Source organism: Panthera tigris, chromosome D3, assembly GCF_018350195.1.
Source record: "Panthera tigris isolate Pti1 chromosome D3, P.tigris_Pti1_mat1.1, whole genome shotgun sequence".
Lineage (NCBI taxonomy): Eukaryota > Metazoa > Chordata > Mammalia > Carnivora > Felidae > Panthera > Panthera tigris.
The window spans coordinates 54,370,341-54,395,190 of NC_056671.1; the positions used below are offsets into that span (position 1 = coordinate 54,370,341).

At 35.0% G+C, this 24,850-nt stretch overlaps 1 protein-coding gene across 11 annotated transcripts in view; it reads right to left on the reverse strand.

Annotated features, from left to right (window-relative positions):
* CCDC178 (coiled-coil domain containing 178) overlaps positions 1 to 24,850 on the reverse strand; it is a 463,104-nt gene that overhangs the window by 165,112 nt on the left and 273,142 nt on the right. For 9 of the 11 annotated variants that reach the window (XM_042962674.1, XM_042962673.1, XM_042962675.1 and 6 more), the window contains exon 19: positions 3,919 to 4,068. In XM_042962674.1, coding sequence (XP_042818608.1) covers positions 3,919 to 4,068 — 150 coding nt within the window. Of the gene's footprint in view, positions 1 to 3,918; positions 4,069 to 6,393; positions 6,453 to 23,987; positions 24,092 to 24,850 lie in introns of those variants that run through there. The other 2 variants (XR_006210059.1, XM_042962676.1) reach the window with 2 other exon arrangements.

Below are 24,850 nucleotides of genomic sequence, written 5' to 3' on the forward strand. Positions count from 1 at the left end.
CTCATTTTACAGCTGGTTGGAGAGAATATTTGAATGTAAGTTAAGACAGCTGTGTCCTAGGCCAGCTTTTCTTCTAATTAACTGTATATGTGGTAAATCACTGAGCCACTGTGCCCTATGGTTCCTCACTTGTGAAGTAATCTTTTATTTTACTTTCTATTTTTTTTTAAATGTTTATTTATTTTTGAAAGAGAGAAGGAGAGAGAGAGCGTGAGCGAGCTCCATGTGAGTGGGGGAGGGGCAAAGAGAGAAAGAGAAAGAGAATTCCAAGCAGGCTTCAGGCACCATCCGTGCACAGAGCCCAATGTAGTGCCGGAACTCAAGAACCACGAGATCATGACTTGAGCTGAAGTCGGACACTTAACCCATTGAGCCACTCAGGAGCCACTATTTTTTATTTTTTTATTGTGTGGCGCCCCTGTGTTTTATTTTTTATTTTTTAGTGTGTATGTGTGTGTGTGTGTGAAATTATCTTTTAAACAATTGGGTAACATTTGTAAAGGCATATCCAGTTCAAAATTTTTACAATTTTAGAATTGCAAAAATTATCGATAATCCCTGTGAAAATTAAATAATTTATAATAAATAAGTAGTTTTTTTCTCCATGAGAAAATCATCGTTGAAAACACAGCTTCAATGAGATAAAATTACAAAAACAATTACTGAATCAAATAATCTGTTTCAGATGGACACTAGTGGCATAATGCATGACCGATGTGGCTTTTACATGCTTTATAGAGCCTGATGAGACATATGTAGGATTGTTTAATAATGACACATTACAGAGGTATGCCACAGTTATGAAATGGGTTGGATTTCTGAAAATCCTGTTTGATTCCTATCTCAGTTAGTTCCTTTCACTCAGGTGACGCTGTGACACACTCAATCTCAGCCCTTATCTTAAACTGGAGATGACTATAACACCAATAATGACAAAAACGTTAGAGGATTACTGATGGACATTACAGAGACAATGTGTGCAAACTGGATGGTACGGATACCAAGTCCCTCTAAGTGCCAGTTACGTGCCGACTGATTCTCTAATGATTTGTATTCCCTTAGTCTGAAAGTCCTGAGAACTGGAGCAGGCAAAGGTGAGGCTTCACAAGTGGTTCACAAAAGAATTAAAAATATTTTTTAACCAGTTTTGAAAGGGATCGTGTTCTCAGCCAACAGAACACATCAACATTGGCTTGCTTGCTTTTAGCTTACCTTTCTTGGCAGACTTGAAGAATTGGAGATGGCAATGAAAACAAACGTGATTTTACCAATCTATTCATGGGCTTAAATATTTTGAAATAGTTTGAAAATATTTTTGAAATCTTTTAATGAAAATGATGAACATGTCTATTTTTACACAGAAGTGCAACCTGTTTTTCAGATATTTTTCTTTTATTCCCCTTTAGTGTTATTTTAAATTTTGAGATCTTTAGATTGGATTCTATTCTATCGTTACCCATGAACAGGGAAGATTAGAATTTTGCACATTTTTGTTTGTTTCTGATTTTTAAAGGGAGAAATATTCATCACTGCAAAACTTTAAAGTACAGGAAAGTATCAAGAAGCATGCACAAAGGAAGCAGACCTAATTTTATCACCAAGAGTAACACTAGAACATTCTAACACTTGAAGGTTGGAAATAAAATTGTGTTAAGGAAGGGGACATCATTCTTTTTTATATTTAATTTGTTTTGCTTCTCCATTAAGCTTCGCTACTTTTAGCCTAAAAATACAAAGTATGAAAATGTATAATTTGTATGAAATGTATAATTCCTTAAAGTGAGATCCATTTTATATGACAAGAAAATTCAACAAGGGAATGAGAGGCTGAATGGTTTTTTTTGCATACCCAAAACTAAACTGGTCAAAGGACTAAAACCTATAATATATATATGCAGGAAATGCTGCAATATCAAAGAAGGGAACTAAAATATTAAGGTTTTTTTTTTTTCAGTTTTGATGGCCAAATTCCATCCCGTAAGCAGTGCATTAGACGCTAATGACATACAATTTCTCACTGACAGATTTAACAGCATCAATAAGGCCTCTCTGTCCATTGCAGCAAATTGATCCTACATGACACTGACAAGGGCAGCCTGCACTTAATGACCTCCATCGCTGAAGGATGGAAATGAAAAATGATTGGAAGTACAAATAAATCTTTGAAAGTTTCCCTGAAACAGGTGTGCTAAAAGTGATTCGTTTGAGGGATCATCACAAATATAAACTCAATCTCCTAGCATACCTCACTGTCTGTTCACACCAGGGTCTCACTCCTTGGATCTTGAATCACAATTTGCTTTAATTCCAACATCAAGACGATTTTATTCTTACTATGGAAGTAGTGTGTTAGGGACTCTCTTAAAGGCCTGGTTTCTTCACTATTTATGCAGTATCTATTGGTCATTTTCCACCAAAGGATTCTAAATAAACTGATAACAAGTATACATAAAATTTATTTTTGTTTCCCTTCTGGTTAGAAAAGGAAAAGGAAATACAGTATATCCATTGATTATTTTCTCCTCCTCAATTACCAGGAACAAACAGAACATGTTTAGCCTCAATAACAACGTCAAATGCATGAAGTGATTGGACAAATGTCCCATTAAAGTCCTTTCTTTCAATCCGGCACATGGTTTGAGGACACCAAGCTTTTGGCATATAGTTGTACAATCGATTTGTTCACAAACACATTTATTTCTTAATCTGCCTTCATCGTGCTACTAATTTTTAAGAGAAAAATACACACACACACACACACACACACACACACACACACTCTCTCTCTCTCTCTCTCTCTCTCTCAATATATTCAGAAGCTTTAACTCTCAGGAGAGCAGATAGATGGCAAACATAAGCAGCATACCAGATGAATGCAATAGTTACTTATACTTGCATAGTATCTCTTTATTTTCGAAAATAACTACGGATGTCTCCTTCTTATTACTTATCAGTTTTCCTCTGAGGTAAATCTTATTTCACAGACGAGAAAACCGAGGCCAGAAAGGATACATAACTTGCCAAGATCACTGAGCTAGTAACTGGTAGAGATGCACTCAAATCCTGGCCTCTGTCTTTCCAATATTTCACCATATGGAGGGATAAATACAGCACTGGAATTTTAAACTACTAATTTACAGTAGAGTAATATGGGTGATGACTGTACGAGAAAGGATTCATTAGCAGCCTACCGGTTCTTATGACTAGGTGAATTGTTAAAAAAACAAGCATATCTCCAAATTTTGAAATTTAAATTCTGGGAAGATACAGAAATTCAAAGGGAAATAATTGTTTTTGTCAATGAGTATCTGGAGAAGAATACAGAGGAAGTGGCTGTATCTTAACACTCGAAGTGGAGCTTTTTCTTTCCTCTTCCATTTGCGGTGTATTGTGTACTTTACTTTTCTATTTTTATTATTACAGAATCTTTTACAAAATATGTGAGAATTTCTAGTGATTTCCATTAAACACAGAGGGTCATATACTCTCTAAGTTTATAATTAATACCCCTATTTATTAAGAAAATAGAAACAAACATTTGGAGCCCGTACATCATGAAGAGGATTTTGAGGCATATCGTGGAAACTTACCTATAGATAGAATTGAAATTTGAAATCTATGATAATATATTTAAATCTTTAACTACAAAAACTTGGTATTCCAGATCATAATAGAACAAATTAGTATAAAATGGTGGATTAGAAACTAAGTTTTTTCATTTCTCAAATATCCATTCAAAATTTCATTTCAAACGTTGATAAAAATATTCACCAAAAATTTACAAGGAGGGAATATGCCATTTGGTGGCATACAAAGGACCACCGTCGGTCATATAAAAGCCCATGACTGACCGCTTGTTACTTTCTGCAGCACTCATGTCAAATAAATCATTATTAGGAAAAAAATATGAAAACCTACCTGTTTCTTAGCTTGAATTGAAGCATCAAGTGATAACTGTCTATCATATAGATTGAAATAATTGTCCTTTTCTGTTAAGAAAGTAGTCTGTAATTCCTGATATTCTTGAGCTAAACGCAAATTTTCTTCGAGTGAATCATCTTGTATTTTCTAGAAGATAAATAAATATATATACTTAATTAAAGTCCTTTCAATTTCCTTGAATTTTTTCAACATCATTTGAATCATCTACAAAGATTATATTATATATTGTAGAAAAATATTAAAGTTAAAAAGGTGCTTCCTCTGATACCAACATCCTCCTTGGACTTAATAATTTTCTTTCTTGACATACCTGGTTTCTTTCTTTTCTTTCTTTTTTTTTTTTTTTTTTTTTGAACACTGATTTACCAGAGTCTGTCTGATTTTTGTTCTCCCTCTTTCCCACACTTCCCTCCATAATGCCTTGGGAAGGATCAGTCCTGAGATGCTCTTCCTGGCTTCCTAGAGGTTTTCTTCCAGTTTCCTACCCCCTTTCCCTTTCCCCAGTGCTCAAATAGGTAGAACACCCTTGGAAGCTTAGAATCCCATTTTCAAGAGGTTCAGAGTGGTGGCACTCACTGAAAATAGAGAATTAAAGAGTGAAGACAAAGACAAGGAACTCAATATTTAGAAGCATCATGAGAGAGCCATTATTTGCTCCTAGTATACTTTAGCTATTTTAAAGGTTAAATCTGTGAGCACCTGAGGACCTTATAGTATCCCCTCATGACTAAAGAAATATATGTTAAATCTAATACAAACCCCTTAGAATATAACTTTGGTAATATTACCAATTGGCAAACTAGGAGCTACCTATCATTTTAAATGAGATGTATGAATTCAAGTTCAGTTGTTGATTCTTTTTACATTTCTAGCACATATAATTTTCTCTGGTGCTTCAAAAGATGTGGAATTTATCAACAGCCTTAAATATTTTCAAACTTGTTAGTCTAGTAATTCATTTTATGTAAATTTATTTAAGCAAAAGCCTTATTCATTACAACAATTTTTACAGTAGCAAAAAGTTTCAAAACACATAAATGTAGATTAATCATGATGATGATAATGATGATTAAATAACTAGATACAAAAACAACCATTGTGAAGCCATTAAAAATGTTTCTTTGGGAAAACTGCCATCACATCAAACCTTTAGTATAAGTTGTTAAAAAATATACTGCGGTATGAGAATGTGCATAGATGAAATGTAATTCAGCAGAAAATTGCCTGTACAAATATTTCTGTATTTGCACAGCTAAAGATTTATTAAGGTCAACAAACATATTTCTCATGAAAGCCTTGTATCCATATTGATCTCTAATGATGAATAGTATGCCACAGCTGTTCTTCAAAAAGCCAAAATGATGAACTGAGAACCATTTTAAATGTCCTTGTCCTAATTCTGGCACAGCAATTTCAAACTTTAGAAACATTTATCTAATAAACTTATCTGAAATCACATAGAATTATCTTTTGGTAGGAGGACCAAGTATCCAGGAATCTTTTACTTTGATGGGGATGCTTTTGGGAAAAAAATGGTTACAGTTCTTTCTGATATGGTAACAACTTATTAAAATGTAAGTCTCAAGTGATGACGATGGATCACTGATCAATATTCTACTGAAAGTGGGACGACGAATCATGTTGAGTGTTTTTGTTTATTCGGTTTAGCATAAACACAACCCTGATATCTGAAGTATTCTACTTCTCAATTACATTTCTTTCAAGCCCTAGATAGCTCCTATAAATAAACCTTGCATTAGAGAGGAGTGCTACAAAAGTTGTGGGATTTGCACTGAACGTATTAAATGGCACTTTATTGAGGATATATTTGGTACTTCATGCTTTGCTAACTGTGTAATATGCAGTTTACTTTCAATTTCTGTATGATACCAGTTCTTACTGCTTTGTATGCCTTAATTAGATACCAATAAATCAAATTGTACAGTTACGTCGATGAATCTTCAAAAAATTGTTACATCAGTCATGATATTTTACATGATCATTTCTCAGTAATGAATTTACAGAAGCACTTGCCAATGTACTACCTATTCCTGACGATCTGTGACCTTCACATGTGCAATGAAGTTTCAGGTTTTTAAAAATTTTAAATAATGATATTCTACTGACACTTTTTGAAAATGTTTTTTTTTTTTGTTCCACCTTACAACTGTGGGTCCACCTTACAACTTTGACTTGTTTAATTTTAACCAATATTATCACTACATGTGAATGAAACAAAGAGGAAATGATACCAGTGGACATATGTCCAAGGGAAATAATGAACCACTACTAGCATTGAAAAGCTTATAATTGGTTAGCGGTAGAAGATATTTAATAAGGGCACAAAAGTTGGGGGTCAGCAATATAATAAAAAGTGAGAAGAAAGCAGAAACTAATAAGAGAAGTAAGATGACTCACATACTTTTAAATTCAAATCCAGCTGAATCTTACCTATAGAATCTTTCTACTTAAGGTCTTGGCTAAATGTGAACTTGAAAAACAATTTGTTCCTAAAGCCATTAAAGAAAAACGTGATTACAATTGGTGCATGTTAAAATAATTATGCTCTGAGTTTATAGTGTTACTTCATTCATTCATTCATTCATTCATTCATTCATTCATTTTCATTAATTACCTATTCAAAACTTCGAATTTAATTACTACTATATGATAAGTTCTGGGATATAATGGTGAACCATAAGAATTTGTGGTCTTGTGTGAAGGATTTATACTACAAATCACACAAATATATAATTAGAACACAGAACTTGTATTACTTGGTACGCCGCTTGAGAGGTGAAGATTTGAAAGAAGTCTATAAAGAGCACTCACACAACATTTTTTGTAATGAACATTATTCTAAGGACACACTACATTGTCCAGCCTCAGCAAGAGTTTTTTCTCTGGGTCCATCATTGATGTTCACAAGGTATGTGAACCCTTTGAGACTGTACACAGCGTTTTTCTGGGATTACCTAATTAGACCATGATTCCCAAAGTATTGAGAAACCATAGTTTCTGTCACCAAAAATGCTGAATATTGAAGGAGATTGAGACCCCAAGGTATGCAAATAGTAGTTCTCCATATTCTTTTTCACTTGAACTTTCTTATTCGTAAGACATGGATTTCATATTCGACATTTGCTCCATTTTCTCCATTTTTAGTTTATTTTTCTCACTCTTCCCCTTCTCTTTCCCTCTCATAGTAGGCAACTAAGGAATAGGGAATTATAATTAGAGAACTAAGTTCTCTTTGCAGAAAACTATAGATCATCTATTTTAATGTTTCACCCTGTGATACAAAGACAATAACTTAGAAATAGGGCTGAACTTGAATGTTAATTTATAAATTCCACACACAATGGAAAGAACTGAGACAATAGCAATCATCTCAGTTGTTACATTATTATCCGCATTTTACAGACAGGAAAACAAAGGCAAGAAAAGTCAGGTAATGCAAATTGTATTTTCCCAAAAAAGGCCACAGAAATAGTTCATTCTCACAAGTTGTTCCAGAACCCTGTTACTTCCTATCAAGAAGCATAGTCTATTTAATCTTTCCCTTGAACCTGGCTAGACTTGTGTTTTCACCAGCCGATAAAGTATGGTGGAAAGGATGCTATGTGACTTTCCAGGCTAGTTCATTAAAAAAGCTAGTTTTAAAGAGGCCAGTTTATTTCAAACACGCACACACACACACACAGACATAGACACACACACACACACACACACACACACACACACACACACACACACGCAGCTTCTGCCTGGACCTCTGGACCTCTTCTGGGGGATATTCATCCCTGGAACCAGACACCATATTGTAAGGAATTGAGACCACATGGAGAAATATGTGTAGGTGTTCCAGCAAACAACACTAGCTCAGGTGTCAGAAAACAGTGTCCATCATTAGTAAATGAGTCATTTGAAGATGATTCCAATTCTAGTTTCTAAGTCATCCAGCTGCTAGTTCAGAAAGTGAGACATGAGACAAGCAGGCTCTGCTATGTCCTGTCCAAATTTCTGACACACAGAATTGTGAGCCATCACGTTTGGGGGTATCTGTTATGCAACCATGGCAACTGAAACATCAGGTATCTTGTGCAAGATTTCACACATAGTAAGTGGAGGACTTGAGTTTTGTATCCAGGCAGACTGGCTCCAGATTCCATACTCTTCACCATCCAATATATTTCCTTTGTAAACATGAGCCAGCACTCAACACTATTCAGTGCTGTCTTTATAAAAGCTAATGATGTTAAAGAATCAAAACAAGTAACAGAATCACCTTGTTCTAAGCCTACTTCCACCGGGTAACTGTCTTTTTATAATCTAACTAACACATAGCTTGTTGACATAGATAAAATGGACTGCTGAAGGAAATTAGAACTTGGTCTCCTTGGAAGGTACCTTTTATTGTAATATGGGTGTGTGGGTTACATATCATCAGCCTCTTGTCTTTCGTTTTTTTGCTTTTGTTTTTGTTTTTCATTTACCCACATAATTCCATATTCCAGGATTTGATTAGACCTGATGCATCCACTGACAAGACCAAAAGCCCAAGTGCACAGACTTTTACAGCTGAGGCCGGCACAATTCTGGATTATGGTTGATGTAGCAGAGTAATGCTGCATTGAGTCCTATGGAGGTCCTGCCATATACACTTATCCTAGAGAAAGTCTAAATACGTTTGAGTTTTTTTTTAAAAATTAAGATGGATTAATCACAAAAGAGATTATACAAGTTGTATTATAATGCAAGTTATATTATAAGAAAGAAACTTGATCCAAATATTCTAGAAAGATGGTTATGGTTTAAGGTACTTGCACTGTACATGTATGTGTAAAAGACCTACATAGCTATTTACAAACACTTTAATGTTATTAAAAAAGTCCTAGTGTCTATATCTACATTTATAGTAATGTGTAGTTTATACCCTCAGTTACTCTTAATATGGGCATTTGGATCCAGTTTGTCAGGCAGAGGGGCTAAATCCTTCTTTCAATCATGTATTGTAAGAGAGTTGTCATCTTTTGACCCAGGTCTAATTCTAAATGTCCCATCCTGATATGATTATGTGTGGCTACCTCCAATGATCTTTTCCGATGATCTGTCTGTCATCTCCTGATTCTTGGCTATTAATAGCTTACTCCTTACTTTTTCGCAGCCTGCTGGGGCTTTGCTGACTGTTAGTGCCAGGAGTATCTATGTTGGCACACAGATGCATCACACTCGCTGTGGTCTCATGGCTGGAAAGGATCGACTTCCTGCCAGAACCACCAGAAAACACAAGTTGTATTGTGGTATTTATTGATCAATTTACTGCAGAGTGTCCTCATGCTTAGCTTTTCATTCATTTACTTATTTGTTCATTCAATCATTTGTTTAGCAAACCCTTAGTAAGTTTATTCTCTGGATCCAGCTTCACAGCTACCCCAAGGATTAATGAGAATAGAATGTGACCCCTTTTCACCAGGGATTAGAAGGTAGAGTCAGAGGAGGCAAAAGGGTAAACACATCTATCGGAAGTGTTTCTTGGAGTACCTGGCATTGATTCTACCAGGTGGAATTCATTCCACTAGATGGGGGAGTAGGCCAGAAAAGACTTCACAGGAAAAATAATCAGTGATCTGAGTCTTAGAGCAGTCTTTTATTTGGCAGGGATCAAAACTTTTCCTGCTACATGAGGTCAATATATATTTGAGCAAAGTTGGGTGAGTCAGTCCAGAGGAATGGTTTTATAGTCCCTTTAGGTCTATTAGATTGTTGTTGTTACCTATGACTTGTGAGTAAGGCTTTCATAGATTGTGTTAAATGTTCTGTTATCTCTAGGCTTTAACATATTACTATGCAAACAATGAAATATACCCGTATATTTAGAATCCCACCGATGCAGAGCATCATAAATAATGCTCCGTTCCAAGCACCAACGTTTCAGTAGCATATGACCTTGCACATATGCTCTTGCACAAAACTATTGATAGCGTACTATTAAATCCCCACACATGCCTTTGGCACATATCTGCCAGTTTAGGGCACTGGATTGGTAGTTTTTCATGCAGTGACACTTTGATATTATTAAATTAGGCAATAGAACTGATACTGATTCATGGAATGTGCAGGGGATGGACTTTAGAATAAAGGAGATCTAGAGGCTTGAAGTCTCTTTGTGAACACTGTCACTTCAAAAGCATTCCCTTCAATTCATGGGAATTAACGTGGTGAACATAAATGCTGAAAATACATGCCGATTCTGTTACAATATAACAGACGTGGAGAAAGCATATACTCTATTAGTTACATCACCTACTATGTGCATAGAAGCATTATTGTATTGCTGTTCCCTTAAAATCTATACACCAATTACTACAGAAAATGAGAGTTCTCCCCAGTGTTTCCAAGAAGCAAGTCTGTAAGAATGATATGTGTCGATACCCTGAAGCCTCAAAGGAGCAAATAACTGTTTTAACTCTCCCAGGACCCACTTCCTTGTCTGTGCTGCCATGGAAACCAGTCTCTTGTCCAACAGGAGTTCTCTGATAATTAGTCTTGAACATTCTTGATTTTTAAATGAACAAATCAGTCCTCTGCATCAAGGTTGTTACATGCCTCAAACTGTACACATTATCCTGTTTGACAAAATACTCTCTATTCACTAATTTATTCAGAAATGCTTACCAAGCAACTGGTATATGCACTATGCGGGACACTATGAGAGGTCAAATAGCACCTGCCCCTGACAGAGTCCAGGGGAATACTTTTTTAGCCACCCCACCTTACTACCCACATATATGACTACATACAAGATTCCTTATCTTAGCTTCTTGATGGGGTTACAAATGTAGCTACTGTTGATTTACTCTAAGTTTAACAATGGATACTACAACATTGCCTCTTAGAATTCAGAAGTATCCATTGAGTGTCTATTAATACTCTGTATTAACCCTGTTTGTTCCTTATTATTTTTAGATGCTATTCATTATACACATTTGATGCAGAATTATTGATACTAGCCTGAAAAAAATACACAATTTCAGGGCTGAAGAAACTTGCAATCAGATAAGGGAATTGAGGCATTCACAAAGCTAACTACATCAGAATACATTATACATGAAGAAGGATAAAAGACATATCCAAATAATGATAGTAGTTCTATGAGAGATCAGTTCCAGTGAAAGTCATGAGCAAAGTTCCAAGGAAGAGTCATTTTTTTAACAGATTCTGAAAATATTTCATATACAGGGCCCTGTATGTATTTTCAGCAGAGAAAACTCTGTCCTAGAAACACAAATGCTCATTAAATATTAAAAGCCCATGATTAATGTGAGTGTATGTTAAAAAAAGGAACATTTACCTCCATGTTGACTGTAGCGTTTCTCCTATAACTACTCAGTGGCTTTAAGAAATGCTATACAAATGCCACTTACATTTGTTAGTGAATTTCTAATCTGACCAGCTGTCTTCCATGTAATCATATGCCCCTCAAGTATCTAATATAACTGAGTAAAAAAAAAAATATGTAATAAGAAAAAGACTAGATAGATGATAGGTATTAAGGAGTACACATGTTATGATGAGCACTGGGTGTTATATATAAGTGATGAATCACTGAATTTTACTCCTGAAACCAATATTGCACTGTATGTTAACTAACTAGAATTTAAATAAAAATTAAAGAAAAGAAAAGAAAAAGAGTAAAAGTTGGTGTCACATAATCTATATACCCCAATGAATTTTTCCAAGTTAAAATACATGATTTAAATAATTACACTACATATACGTCCTCTGTAATTGATAATCCACAGTAATAATAATTCCTGTAAGTCTATTTATAACTTATTAAATAAACTTGAAATTTTAACCTTGAATATATACTTGAGTTTAATGTGTCCCCTAATATTAAGATTGTTAAACAGAAACATTTGCATAAAACTTCCTTGTTAAATATTTCTATGCATTTTCATAAATTAATTTCATAATTTATATTTCAATTTGTCACTATTTAAAAATATATAAAGTCTGCTACTCTTGTCACCATATCATGTGAAGGACTGAACAATTTCCTCTTCATATGCACCTACTGATTTGAATAGTTTAAGATTTAGAAAGGTTTCCTATTTACTCACATTTTAATGATATACATTTCTACTTCACTGGTGGAAAAGGCTGATCAGTCACAGAAAGGTCAGTTAACACTAAATAGACCCTTTCTTTATGTAATTACAAAGAATAATATCTTTGTGCTGATGGCATTGCACATGGAGTGGGTGATGCAGAGAATTAATGTGCTGCCTTGTTGGCCCATGGGATAGAGATTCCAATACAATAACCACAACTTATTCTAATTATGCAGCTTTTAAAAGGTCATCAGCAAAAAGAGTTAAGGAATTATCAACTAACTTTATCATAAAGTAATAATGCACTACATAAATGCAGAAACTGTAAGAGCAGTATCTAGACATTTTATTACAAATGAAAGACTGATCTAAGACGTTCAAATACGTACGTTATAGCATAAATGAAGTAAACTCATTAAAAATGAAAATATCTGATATTTTATAACCTCCTATTGATATCATCAAGTAACCTGATCTCACCTTATGTTTGTAGAAAACGTTTAATTTTGAAAATGTTTATGCCAATGTCATTGTCACATCCATGCTATACCAGGATTTGAATATTTCTTTTAAAAATCGATTTATTATCAAATAATGCATGCTGATTAAATTACATACAAATAATAGAGAGATACATGAAGTAGAAAATCAAAGCCCCTCTTCACAACTACAGCCATTTTTATACTGCAAACAGACAGTATTAACAATGCGTTGCAAGTCTTTAAAGAACAAAAACTTTTAAAACATGCTTACATTGTCAATGAGGAAATGGGGGCTAGGAAAATCAATTTCTTATTTGAGGTCACACAGGAAGAGAACAGCATTAAGGCTAGAAGAAAATCTGATTTCAGCCTAATACCTTTTCTGGGACTACATCACTTCCTAGTCTTGAATGTGAATTATAGGGCCTTTAAGATTCCAGATTGACATGTGTGAATGCTCTAATTTTGAAATATAGAAATATATCAGCTCTATAGAAATATATAAGTATTTCAAAAATAAACTGGATGCTCACAGAGAAAAGAGTTTTGGAAATTAAAAATATATATACATATGCTTCAGTGTCTCAGTGTCTTTTCCTTGGGAACGTGGGGACAGAAAACATTAGGCCCATTTTCAGAGGTGCCAAGTATGAAGAGTACAATAAATCATTAGCACTCTAGTAAAATATCTTTATGGATAGAAGTATTACTAATGCTTTTTCTCTTTTACTTCTCTCAGTTAGATATTCAATTAGATATTCCCCTTACTGATAAATAAAAGATCATGAGCATCTCTAATCACCCGATGTTGTTATTCATCTTAGGGCACTGTCCAAACCTTAGTGATGTATCTCAAGTAGAAATAAGATTAATTTTTTAAATGTTTATTTATTTTTGAGAGAGAGACAGAGAAGGCAGGGGAGGGGCAGGGAGAGAGGGAGACACAGAATCTGAAGTAGGCTCCAGGCTCTGAGCTGTCAGCACAGAGCCCAATGTGGGGCTCGAACCCATGAACTGTGAGATCATGACCTGAGCCAAAGTGAGATGCTCAACCGACTGAGCCACCCAGGTACCCCTCAGGTAGAAATAAGATTAAAGGCAATTTTCTGTAGATACTCATCTTGAGACACATCACATCTACTCCCCCAAATAACTTAATCCCAGTATGGAAAAAAATCACTTTCTAAAACAGGTCTCAGCAAACTACGGCTCTCCAGCCAAACCTAGCCCACTGCCCGTGTTTGTAAATCAGTGTTAGTGGAACACTACCACTTCATTCACTTACATACTGTCTATGATTGCTTTTGTTCTGTGGTGGAAGAATAGAGTAATTGCAACAGAGACTGAGTGGACTGCAAAGCCTAAAATATTCACTATCTTTTCCCTTATACAAAACGTTTATTGACCCTGGCTCTGACCCTTAAGTAATATACTCGTATCATGCAAAACAAAGTTTCAATTTAGATCTCTCATTCAAGATCTATTTTGGCTGTACATATACCTGCCCAAAGAGAAAGACTGCTGAAAAGCATTTGCTCTATATTTTTCCAACAGAGGTACATACTAAGGAGACATAGCCCATTAATAATTCAAAAATGTCTCCAAGTCCTTTAAAATAATGACATGCTTGTGAGCTTTTAAAGTGCTCTCAAAATGGACACAATAACTTTGCACAGAGTTGTCAGAGCTGTTAAGATACCATAAATAATGCCCGAATGTATCTACTCCACACCTTCTTCAATTAAATGTGGTTCGTGTAGGTCCTGAATTATAGGAAGCTAGAGTCTGTTCATTTTTCTACTGCAATTTCTGATTTGGGGGTCTATAATTAACGTTATGTTGGTAAGTTAAAGTTTAATTTTGCAGGTGACATAGATGTCCATTCATTTGCAGAATGGCTAAGTAAAATGTGGTGGTCACCTACCATGAAAGACCATAAAGTGATAAGAAGAGATGCACTAGCTATATATTATAGCAACACAGAATGATTTTAAAATATACTATTGAGTGGACAAGATAGAAACAGATTGATAAATATTGCATAATTCAGCACATGAAGAAAAGTACCGATGAGACTTGGAAAGATACAATAACTAGGAATTAAAGGTATGGGGAGGCAAACTAAATTCAAATGGGAAGATATGTAGATTCCATATAGTCATCAATGATAAAGTTCTCTCTTAAAATGATTAAATGGATGGGTTCCTAGACCTTACACATTTTCCAGGGTTTTAATGAAAACCCTTGAAATAAGTCAAACATCAAACAACTATAGAGGAACATCTCTATGACATTAGGTCCCCCATGGCCACAACCCTAAGACTTATTCTGCATATCAACAAGGCATGGTGGGGCAAATGAGAGCCTAAAGAAATCTGTCATTATAATTATTTACTAAATTCATGGTTATTTCCCTCTATGTCTTATTGTCTCTTCTCATCTTTGCTCTTCTTCAACTTACTTCTTTTTTTCCCTCTTCTCTCTTCCTTTTGCTTCATCCTTGTTATGTTTGTCAAACATGAGTTCATTCAACTAAACTCCCCTTATTATCATGGTTCTCCTGATGATACTAACTTCCCTTCCCATCATTTCTCAAACTATTGTTCTTTCCAAGTCACCTTTTCCTACATTATGGCATAGAAATAGAAGTGTCTCAAAGAATGAAAAACGTTTTGGATATAATGAGTGGTCCATGTATTTTTCCTCACAGTATAGGTCACTTCATGGAAATCCAATACCATGAAAGAAGGATGAGATGTATATTGCACAATTCACTTGATGGCTGCCTTCTTTTTGATGTTGGCCAGATACTAATTTGGATAGTGGTGGTAAAAAAAAAAATGAATGAAACTGATAATGTTTGGTCTATCTGGTCAGGCTGATTAGAGACATTTTATTTTTCTTTATCAATACGCCATGCCAGCCTACTAGGAAGGCAAAAGAGTGCCAACATAATAAGTTTGTTGAAGTAAGTAAAGTACATAAAAGCCTGGATTGTTCTGCAAGCGTCCTGCAAGATGAGCAAACATTTCTAATAAAAACTTTAACTTGATAAATGAGAGACGTCTTGCAATGCAAGTAGTACGGGACACTGAATGCCATGTGATCACAACTGAGCCAATGGTTTCTCTCTCTCTCTCTTGCTGTGAGATTGTGAGTGATTGTCTCCCATGCTCAGATGCTCAATCTTAGGCTGCAGTGTTTGGCAGAAGTCAGTAACATTTCAGAACATTGGTAGGTGCCCACAACTGGCACTAGTGTATTTTTTGTCACTTCAAAAAATGGACAGTCCTTTGCTTTTCCATACAAGAGTGAGCTTAGGAATGCTTTGCTTCATTGTAAGTCAGGCTTCCTGCAGAAATAGACCCCTTCCTCTGATGCCTTATTGCCAGTTACATTAAATACAATATATGACAAGAGTTTATTATTAATACTGGAGTAGAGTCAACATCCGTGTGAGCATATATAATGGCTCCCATGTAGAAAAAGGTTGAAAAGAAAGGTGATAAGAAGAAGGAGATGATTATGGTGGAAGTTAAGAAGGAAATCATCAAGAAGTATGAGCAAGGTATGCGAGTGGCCAAAATTGCAAGATTTTATAAGAAGTCTATGTCTGCATCTCATCTGCAGAGAAGGAGGACAAAAAGGTGGAGGAATCCCTCACTTCAAATGAGATTAGGGAGATGTGTAGAATGTGGGGAAACAGTGCAAAATTTTGTAGAAAAGCACCACCCGAATAAGGCTGTAGCAGTGCGAGCTATGAATCTGTTTCAAGACAATGCAATATCGCATTTCCGCAAAACCCTCAAAAGGAAGCAAAAGCAAGAGTCATTGGATAGTTTCCTTATTAAGTTGCATGAAAAGAAAAAGATTCCATTGAGCCAATAGAAAGCAGTGATTCTGTTAGTGATAGTGAAAGTCATCCTACATAATAACCCTCCTCTCTCGTTTCCCTCACAGCAGCCATGAAGGTTTTCAACGGTAAGTGTAGGTTAATTTATTTTTTTCTTTATATTCTGTATTTTATTATTTTATTATATTACATTATTTTAATCATTTTATATGAATATTTTTGGGTTGTGGAATGAATCATCAGAGTTTCCATTATTTGTTATGGAGAAATTCGCTGTGATGTATATCAAAGTGCTTTGGATTACAAGCATGTTTCTGGAACAAATAACGCTCACAAACCAAGGTTTTATGGTATATGACAAAGTGTATGACAAAATATTTTTATACAGAGATTATATGTTTAATCTATTTAAAGCTGTGAAGAAAAGGGTGCCTGGGTGGCTCAGTGGGTTAAGTGTCCGACATCAGCCCAAATCATGATCTCTTCATGCGTTTGAGCCCCGCACTGGGCTCTCTGCTGTCAGCACAGAGCCTGCTCTGGATCCTCCGTCCCCCCCTCTCTCTGCCCCTCCTCTGCTCTCTCTCTCTTTCTCTCAAAAACAAATAAATATTAAAAAAATAAAGATATGAAGGAAGCCGAAGAATGAATAACATGTAGAACAAGCTGAAATCTTAGGAGGGATGCATGACACAAAAGCAATAAACTTGGCATTTATAATGTTATTCTGAAATAATTCCTAATTCATTGATAGTAAATACTGTATGTATGTATTGATACATAGTGAAAGGTGTAAAGATTAGCATTTTTAATTTTTCTCGGAAGACTGGTACTGGGTAATGCACAGTCAGTACTGTAATACTGTACTATGTTTATATCTGTCACCGCAATCACCATTATTTAGTATAGTTAATATCTCTATATTAATTTCCTCACTTCTGTGAACTTTTCGTGCCTTATTGGTTTTCTTGCCCCAGTACATAGTAGTCTCTCAGTAAACATTATTGAATGAATCAACAGGTGAATGAAGCTACATAATACTCATGCCTTGTTGACACAGGACAGAGGAAATGGGTGGGTTTAAATTTAATAATTTTTACTTCCATTAAAGTATCTACTTGTGTCAAAAGTTCTTAAATAAGTGGACTTTCAGAGTATTACAGTTGAATGGCATTTTAGGGACTTTTTTGGTTTTCATTCTGTAGAGAAACATTTCACAATTCGTTTTTACAACATAAAAACATAAAAATTTATCCATTTACATTTTGACTGAGAAAAATAATAAGGTTTCCAGTTCTTTAAATCCTAGTTTGCAAAAGCATTTTAGTGTATAATCTCTCTGTGTTATATTCCAGTTTACTTGTAGGTTTTCCTTGGAAGACTAACAGAAATCTAAACTACCTGCTTTGCTGCCTTTATACACTTTGCTAAGCTGTGTTCTCACAACTCGGGAGATTAAAATAAAAAAAAAATAGTAAGACAGCTTCACAAGAAATAACTATAAGTTGATTTTTAAAAATTACAGAGGATCTTCATGGTTGCAGATGGATATGAGCACTTTAAAAGAAAACTTAAAGTAGTAAATAAGAATACAATAGCAGCATTCAAATTACTTATCCCAAAGATTTTTGAACAAAGCAGTAATAAATTTCCCATGTATTTCAATGACTTAATTATGGAGAAGTACAGTATTTTTTAAATTGAAACAACACTTTATATACTGCTCTCTCTTCAGATAAGAAAGGCAATGCTAGTCGGTTTCACAATGTTCATCCTTTCTTTGTCCCAGGTCCCAAGTGCCACTCTTACTCTTATACCCTTGCCAATGTCAGACCAATTTTCCTCCATCATAAATGTTTTTTTCTCTCAATTTTTCCTGAAAGAAAGAAAGAAAGAAAGAAAGAAAGAAAGAAAGAAAAGAAAAGAAAAGAAAAGAAAAAAAAGAAAGACGGACGGAAGGAAGGAAGGAAGGAAGGAAGGAAGGAAGGAAGGAAGGAAGAGAGGGAGGGAGGGAGGGAGGGAGGGAGGAAGGGCGGGCAAGCCTCCTGGAATGAAATGTTACATTCATTCAAATCTTCAGTGTCGACCACTTTTTACCTTTCTTTGATCTTGGAGCAATCATTAGTCTGAGGATAGCCCTCATGTGGAAATCTATTTGTTCATATGTAGCTAGGTGCTGAAACCTGGACTCCCCCAAATGAAGAAACCATGAGTTTGAATTTGAATAAAATGACATTCATAGAAGCTATCTGAAGTCTGCGCAGGCTATCCATTCTTCTAGGCATCTGTGATCAAGTCGGCCCCTCAGAAGTGATGGATTACTATTAGAGCTAACATTTTGGGAAAGAATGAATATGCTACTCTTCATGGCAAAAGAGACTTTGCAAATATGATTTGATGGCACAGAACTTGAGCTGAAGAGACGATTCTGGATTATCTAGATGAGACAATCTAATCACATAAATTCTTAAAACTGGAGAATTTTTCCTGGCTGAAGTTCAGAGGATGTGAAGGAAGACACAGGAAAAATTTAAAGTGAGAGCAAGACTTGAGACCCATCATCTCCTTCTCCCCATTTGAAGACGGAAGGAGGCTACACGTCAAGGAATGCAAGCAGCCTCTGGAAGGTAGAAATGACCCTCTGCCTGGCCAGAAAGAAAACAGGGACCCAGTTCCCACAACCACAAGAAACTGAATTCTGCCAACAATTTGAAAAAGATGCTTCCCTGGAGCCTCCAGAGAACACAGCCCTGCCAATACCTTGATTTTAACCCGGTGAGACTCACTTAAGACTTCTAACATTCAGAGGTGTGAGATAAGAACTTAATGTTATTTTAAGCTTCTAGGTTCACACTAATTTCTTATGGCAGCAATATAAAATTACCACGGTGACTCAGGTATTGTGTTAGGTACTAGATTTATAAAAGTTAATAGTATATTGCACAGAAACTAACAGTTTAATGACGGAGAGTCAAGCATTGAAGCTTCTTTGCAACAAGTTCATTAATAAATGAATTTTTAAAACTATTAAATAATTCATTTACTTTGTATAAAACATTTGACTTCTGTCAGTATGTGAAGTAACTTATAACACGTCAATATCCACTGACAAATCAATTCTAATGTGAGATAAGATATGCCATGAGCTCCCAACTAAATTTCTGCATATGTTAACTGTACCAGATGTATTAAACCATCATCTCTATTTTGAAATACATTTATTCATTCACTTGACAATTTATTGATTATATTTTAAAGGCCTATTATTAAAATAGTGAAAAAATTTGATAGTTGCATGCTTCTCTATAATGATTAAATATAAACTTAAGTATATTATGAATGTCCTATTCTGTTAAGTACAAAACTTTCCTAGTTAATAACTTTTAAACGAGGAACTCGTCTGCTGTTAGCTGATCATGCAAGTGATTTTGAAAAAAATGTTCACTTTGAAAAATTCTATTTGAGTTAGTAGGAATTCAACTGACCAAAAAAAAAAAAAAAAAAAAGCTCTTCTGTTAGAGACATTATTTGTGTGAGATAAATTAGCAAAACACAGAACAAAACACAGCAAACAAAAAAAGACATCTCTGCCTGTTACCAAGTTCTTTTTTCTTTTTTCCTTCTTAAAGCTGTTCTGGTTCTATTTCTGCACAATTATTTCTGAGCTGTCACTAGGTGTGGTAATGGCACAGTAATGTTTGTTCTTCATGACAGTGGCCGCCGGGTCCTGCTTGCCTCCTCTTTTCACATCAGAGGCAGTCACTACAAGATTCACGTATGGCGACTGATTCAACAACAACCACTGGAACTTCTGATAGGCTAAGAAATTGTTGGATGGATGATTTTTTAAGCTTTCAGAAATGTTAACCAATTATTACAAATATAAATAGATTGCTGGATTTCTGAGATAATTACACAGCTTTACATCTATATACATGATACAAGGAGAACAAGCTTGTCAAAATTGCTAAAACATCTGAATGGCAAAATATGTTTAAAGAAATATTACTGTATTTGTTTAAATCTGGAATATACATTCAACACTCACCTTAAGTCTATTTGATTGAAAAATGCAAAATTTTCGTAATTAGTATATATCCTTTGTAAAATGGTAGCAAATGTGTTTTCTGTTCATTAAAGTCTGTATTAATTCCATTGGTTTTAAATTTTTTATTAAGGTGCAATTTATATACATAGTTATAAGAGTTGATAGTTCTTTATAAACGAACACCCTACATAACCAGCACCTAGACGAGAATATAGAAAAAATAACCATCACCTCAGAAGCTTCCCTCATGTCCACTCTAAGTTAACAACAAACCGCATACAAGTTTTGCTTATTTTCAATCTTCAGATAATTACAATCCCACACTATATATACCCCTGAGTCTGGCATCTTTTGCATAATATTAATTCATTTAGATTCATCCATATTTTTTGTGTGCAACACTTCATTCGTTATATTGCCATATATCATCCCACTGTATGAATAAACTACAATTTATTCATTCCACTGTTAATGAATTTTTGTGGGGGAGCTATTATGAATAAAGCTGTTATTAACATTTTATATAAAATATTAACATATTTTGGTGCACATATGCACTAATTCTTGACATCTAGAAGTGAAATCATATATTCAATATGTTCAACTCCAGTTGACAGTGTCAGCATTTAAAAAAAATTTTTTTTAACGTTTTATTTATTTTTGAGACAGGGAGAGACGGAGCATGAACGGGGGAGGGTCAGAGAGAGAGGGAGACACAGAATCTGAAACAGGATCCAGGTTCTGAGCAGTCAGCACAGAGCCCGACGCCGGGCTTGAACTCACGGGACAGTGAGATCACGACCTGAGCCCGTGTCAGACGCTTAACCGACTGAGCCACCCAGGTGCCCCAGTATCAACATTTTTTAAATGGCTGTACCAATTTACCTTCCCAACGGAGGCATTTGAGAGTTCCTGTTCCTCTACATTCTTACCTATATTTTTAAATTTTAGCCATTTAAATAAGTATTTAGAGACAAGTCAAGGTGGTTTTAATTTGCATTTCTATGATTATTATATTGTTGCCTTTTCATATGTTTATTGCCCATTTGTATAGCCCTCTTTGTGAAGTGGATTTTTCAAGTCTTATGCCATTTTTTTTTCTTAATTAGGCTGCCTGCCTTTATTGTTTTCTTAGGGGTTCCTCATTTATTATGGATGACAGAACTTGGCTGGATATGTGTATCCTAAGTATTTTTCCCTAAGCTATGGCTTATTTTTTCATTCTTTAATGGTGTCTTGATCAATGGAAGTTCTTAATTTTAAAAGAGTACAGTTTATGAACTCTTTCTTTCATGGTTGGTACTTGCATCTTATTTAAAACATCTCTGTCGGGGCGCCTGGGTGGCTCAGTCGGTTAAGCGGCCGACTTCAGCTCAGGTCACGATCTCGCCCTCAGTGAGTTCGAGCCCCGTGTCGGGCTCTGGGCTGATGGCTCAGAGCCTGGAGCCTGCTTCCGATTCTGTGTCTCCCTCTCTCTCTCTGCCCCTCCCCCGTTCATGCTCTCTCTCTGTCTCAAAAATAAATAAAAAGTTAAAAAAAATTAAAAAAATTAAAAAAAAATGAATAAAACATCTCTGTCAATTCCAGAATAAATCGGGTGTTCTCATACGTTCTTCTCTAAAAGCTTTATATTCCTTTCGCAATTACATCTATAATACAGTGGAACTGATTTCTATATATGTTGTAAATAGAAGATCAAGATTATTTTTTAGTATAGATATCCAATCACTGACGTATCATTTTTTTGACTTAGTACCAAGTACTTTCCAATACATTCTCTTATCCTATTCCAAGAGGACATGTTTATATTCTGGGTCTGTTTCTGGAACCTGTATTCTACCATATTGTTCTTTTACCTTTGCACCAATAGGACACTTTCTTCTAGTGTGGCCTTATAGTAAATCTGGATACCTCGTAGTGTAAGCCTTTAACTTTGTCCTTCTTCAAGTTCATCTTCATCACACTATACATTCAGAATATTCATGCATCAATTTCCAGAAATTCACCTAATTTTTTAATTTTGACTCCATTGTAAATTAACTTGGGAAGAACTCACATTCTTAAAATTTGAAATTTCTTATTCATAAACATAGTAGATCATTCCAATTATTTAGAATGTCTGATTTTTCTGAGAAATGTTTTGTAGTTTTCTGTGGAGAATACTTAACACACCTTTTGGTAGAAATATACCTAGGCATTTGATGTTTAGTTATTCAATTGTAAATAGTATCCATTTTAAGAGTTTATTTTCTAGTTATTTATGACTAGTGTATGGACACACAATAAATTTTTATTTATTCTCTATCCACTGACTCCTCCAAATTCATGGGTTAATTTTAGCATTAGTCTGTAGAGTCCCTTGGACTTGTGATGTATAAATAATGTTTTCACACAGCTGCAGCTTCTAAAGCCATTTGTTCTCATGTTAAACACAGTGTTTTCTATTTCTAGTTTGCTAGTTATCATGAATGGCTTTACAGTTTCACAAATCTATTTAGGTTATTATTTGATCCTTTTCTTCCTTTTACTGCTAATGTGATAATTTATACTTATTGAAATTTTTAAGGCTGGAAATTGCTTGCTTTGATCTTGGGTAGGTCAAACACTCCCCTACCCAATTTTGCATGTTGTTATTTACATTTTCACATTCTATTTTCCTTCATGGATTATATATAAAAAATTATTTAAATACAATTAATATGAGGACAGCCATAAGATATAATGGGAATAACAGGCCTCAAAATCTACTGCATATTAGCTGTGTATTACTATTATTCTCCATTCATGAGAATAATAAAATTTGCCCTGCTGCCTAACATGGTGGTTATAAAAATAAAATAACTGACTAGAAGTGAAAATGTATGGTAAATCACATAGAAGGACTACTAATATAAAGTTCAAATGGTCAATTATTATTATGTAGTTCATTATAGTTCTATTTAATAAAATTATAATGAGATATGTAACTTGAATCTTCTTCACAAGTAATTTTGTTTTTCTTGAACACTAAACAAGGTTTGTCTACCAATTTTCTTCCCTAGAGCTATCCAAATTGCCAAAACTGGCAAATGAGAAAGTTTCAAATCCATAACTCTTTACCAAACTGTTGTATTAAGCATATCAAATGCTTAAGCTTTCGTAAATTCATAAATTATATATCAAAATTTAAGATGCATAATAAGCCTAGTCTTTCTTATATTTTGATAAGACAAAAAACCCCCCGCAATTTGCATATAGCTTTGGTCTAAATATAACTTCCTAAAATGAGCTCTCTGTGGCACTTGGGTGGCTCAGTTGGTTAAGTGTCCAACTTCAGCTCAGGTCATGATCTCACAGTTCCGGGGTTCTAGCCCGAGCCCGGCGTCTGGCTGTGCTGACAGCTCAGAGCCTGGAGCCTGCTTAGGTTCTGTGTCTCCCTCTCTCTCTGCCCCTCCCCCACTCATGCTCTCTCTCTTTCACTCTCTCAAAAATAAACATAAAAAAAATTTAAATGAGCTCTCTGGCCTTTACATACTCAGATCAGTAGAAGCAGAGTCTAAGTTTCTCACCAGTTTCTCATATAGGGAAAATGGACTGCTAAACAAATTCTCAGCTCCACTTGGTTAGATAATGTCACGTGCTAAATTTCTTCTCCTCATTTTCAACATTCGTGCTATTGAGGAAGAATAAGTGAAATAAAATTCAATATAGAAGCTAGATGATCATGTCCAATTTAAACCTGCTAATTGTGTTCAAAAGTCAGGTTTCCCCTGAAACAAGTTAGTAACAAATTTCTTTTTGGAGTTTTCTTTCTCCTTTATTTTTCAGGTATATAACTTTTATTTATTTATTACGTAGCCTGGCTATGGATTCTGGACCAGATGATGTTTTCCTTAAAGATAAAGTGAAGAACTCAGCAGAAGAGTGTACAACAGCACAGTCACACTGGCTATCTCCTGCAAGTTTCACTTTGTTAGCTTTCATAGCCAGTTAGCTTTAATGTCGGGTTCATCATATGAATTGGGGGAACAAGATCAGCACTTGGGCTCCAAACATCTTCCCTATTACTATCGCTCCATTTGTTTTGGTGATTATTCTATACCCTACCACAAGTACTCACGGCCAGGACAAACAGAAGATGATGGGAGAATTCTTGCATTTCCACCGAGAAAAAAACATGAACATCAAAGAAAATCCACGGTGATTAAAAGGTACAGCTATTATAATGAAATAACTACGCCGTGGCCGTAAGTTAACTGTGACAAACACTGTGATTTCTATTCTTAAAAACCAAGGTTAGTTTAAAAAAGTTTATTCATTTCTACAAAAATAAGATCATGATCTTTGATGAGAGGCCTCTCTTTAGAAGACAATTCCTACAACCGAACTCTACCTAAGCAATTCTTTTCAATTCTCCATAGTATATCAAAAT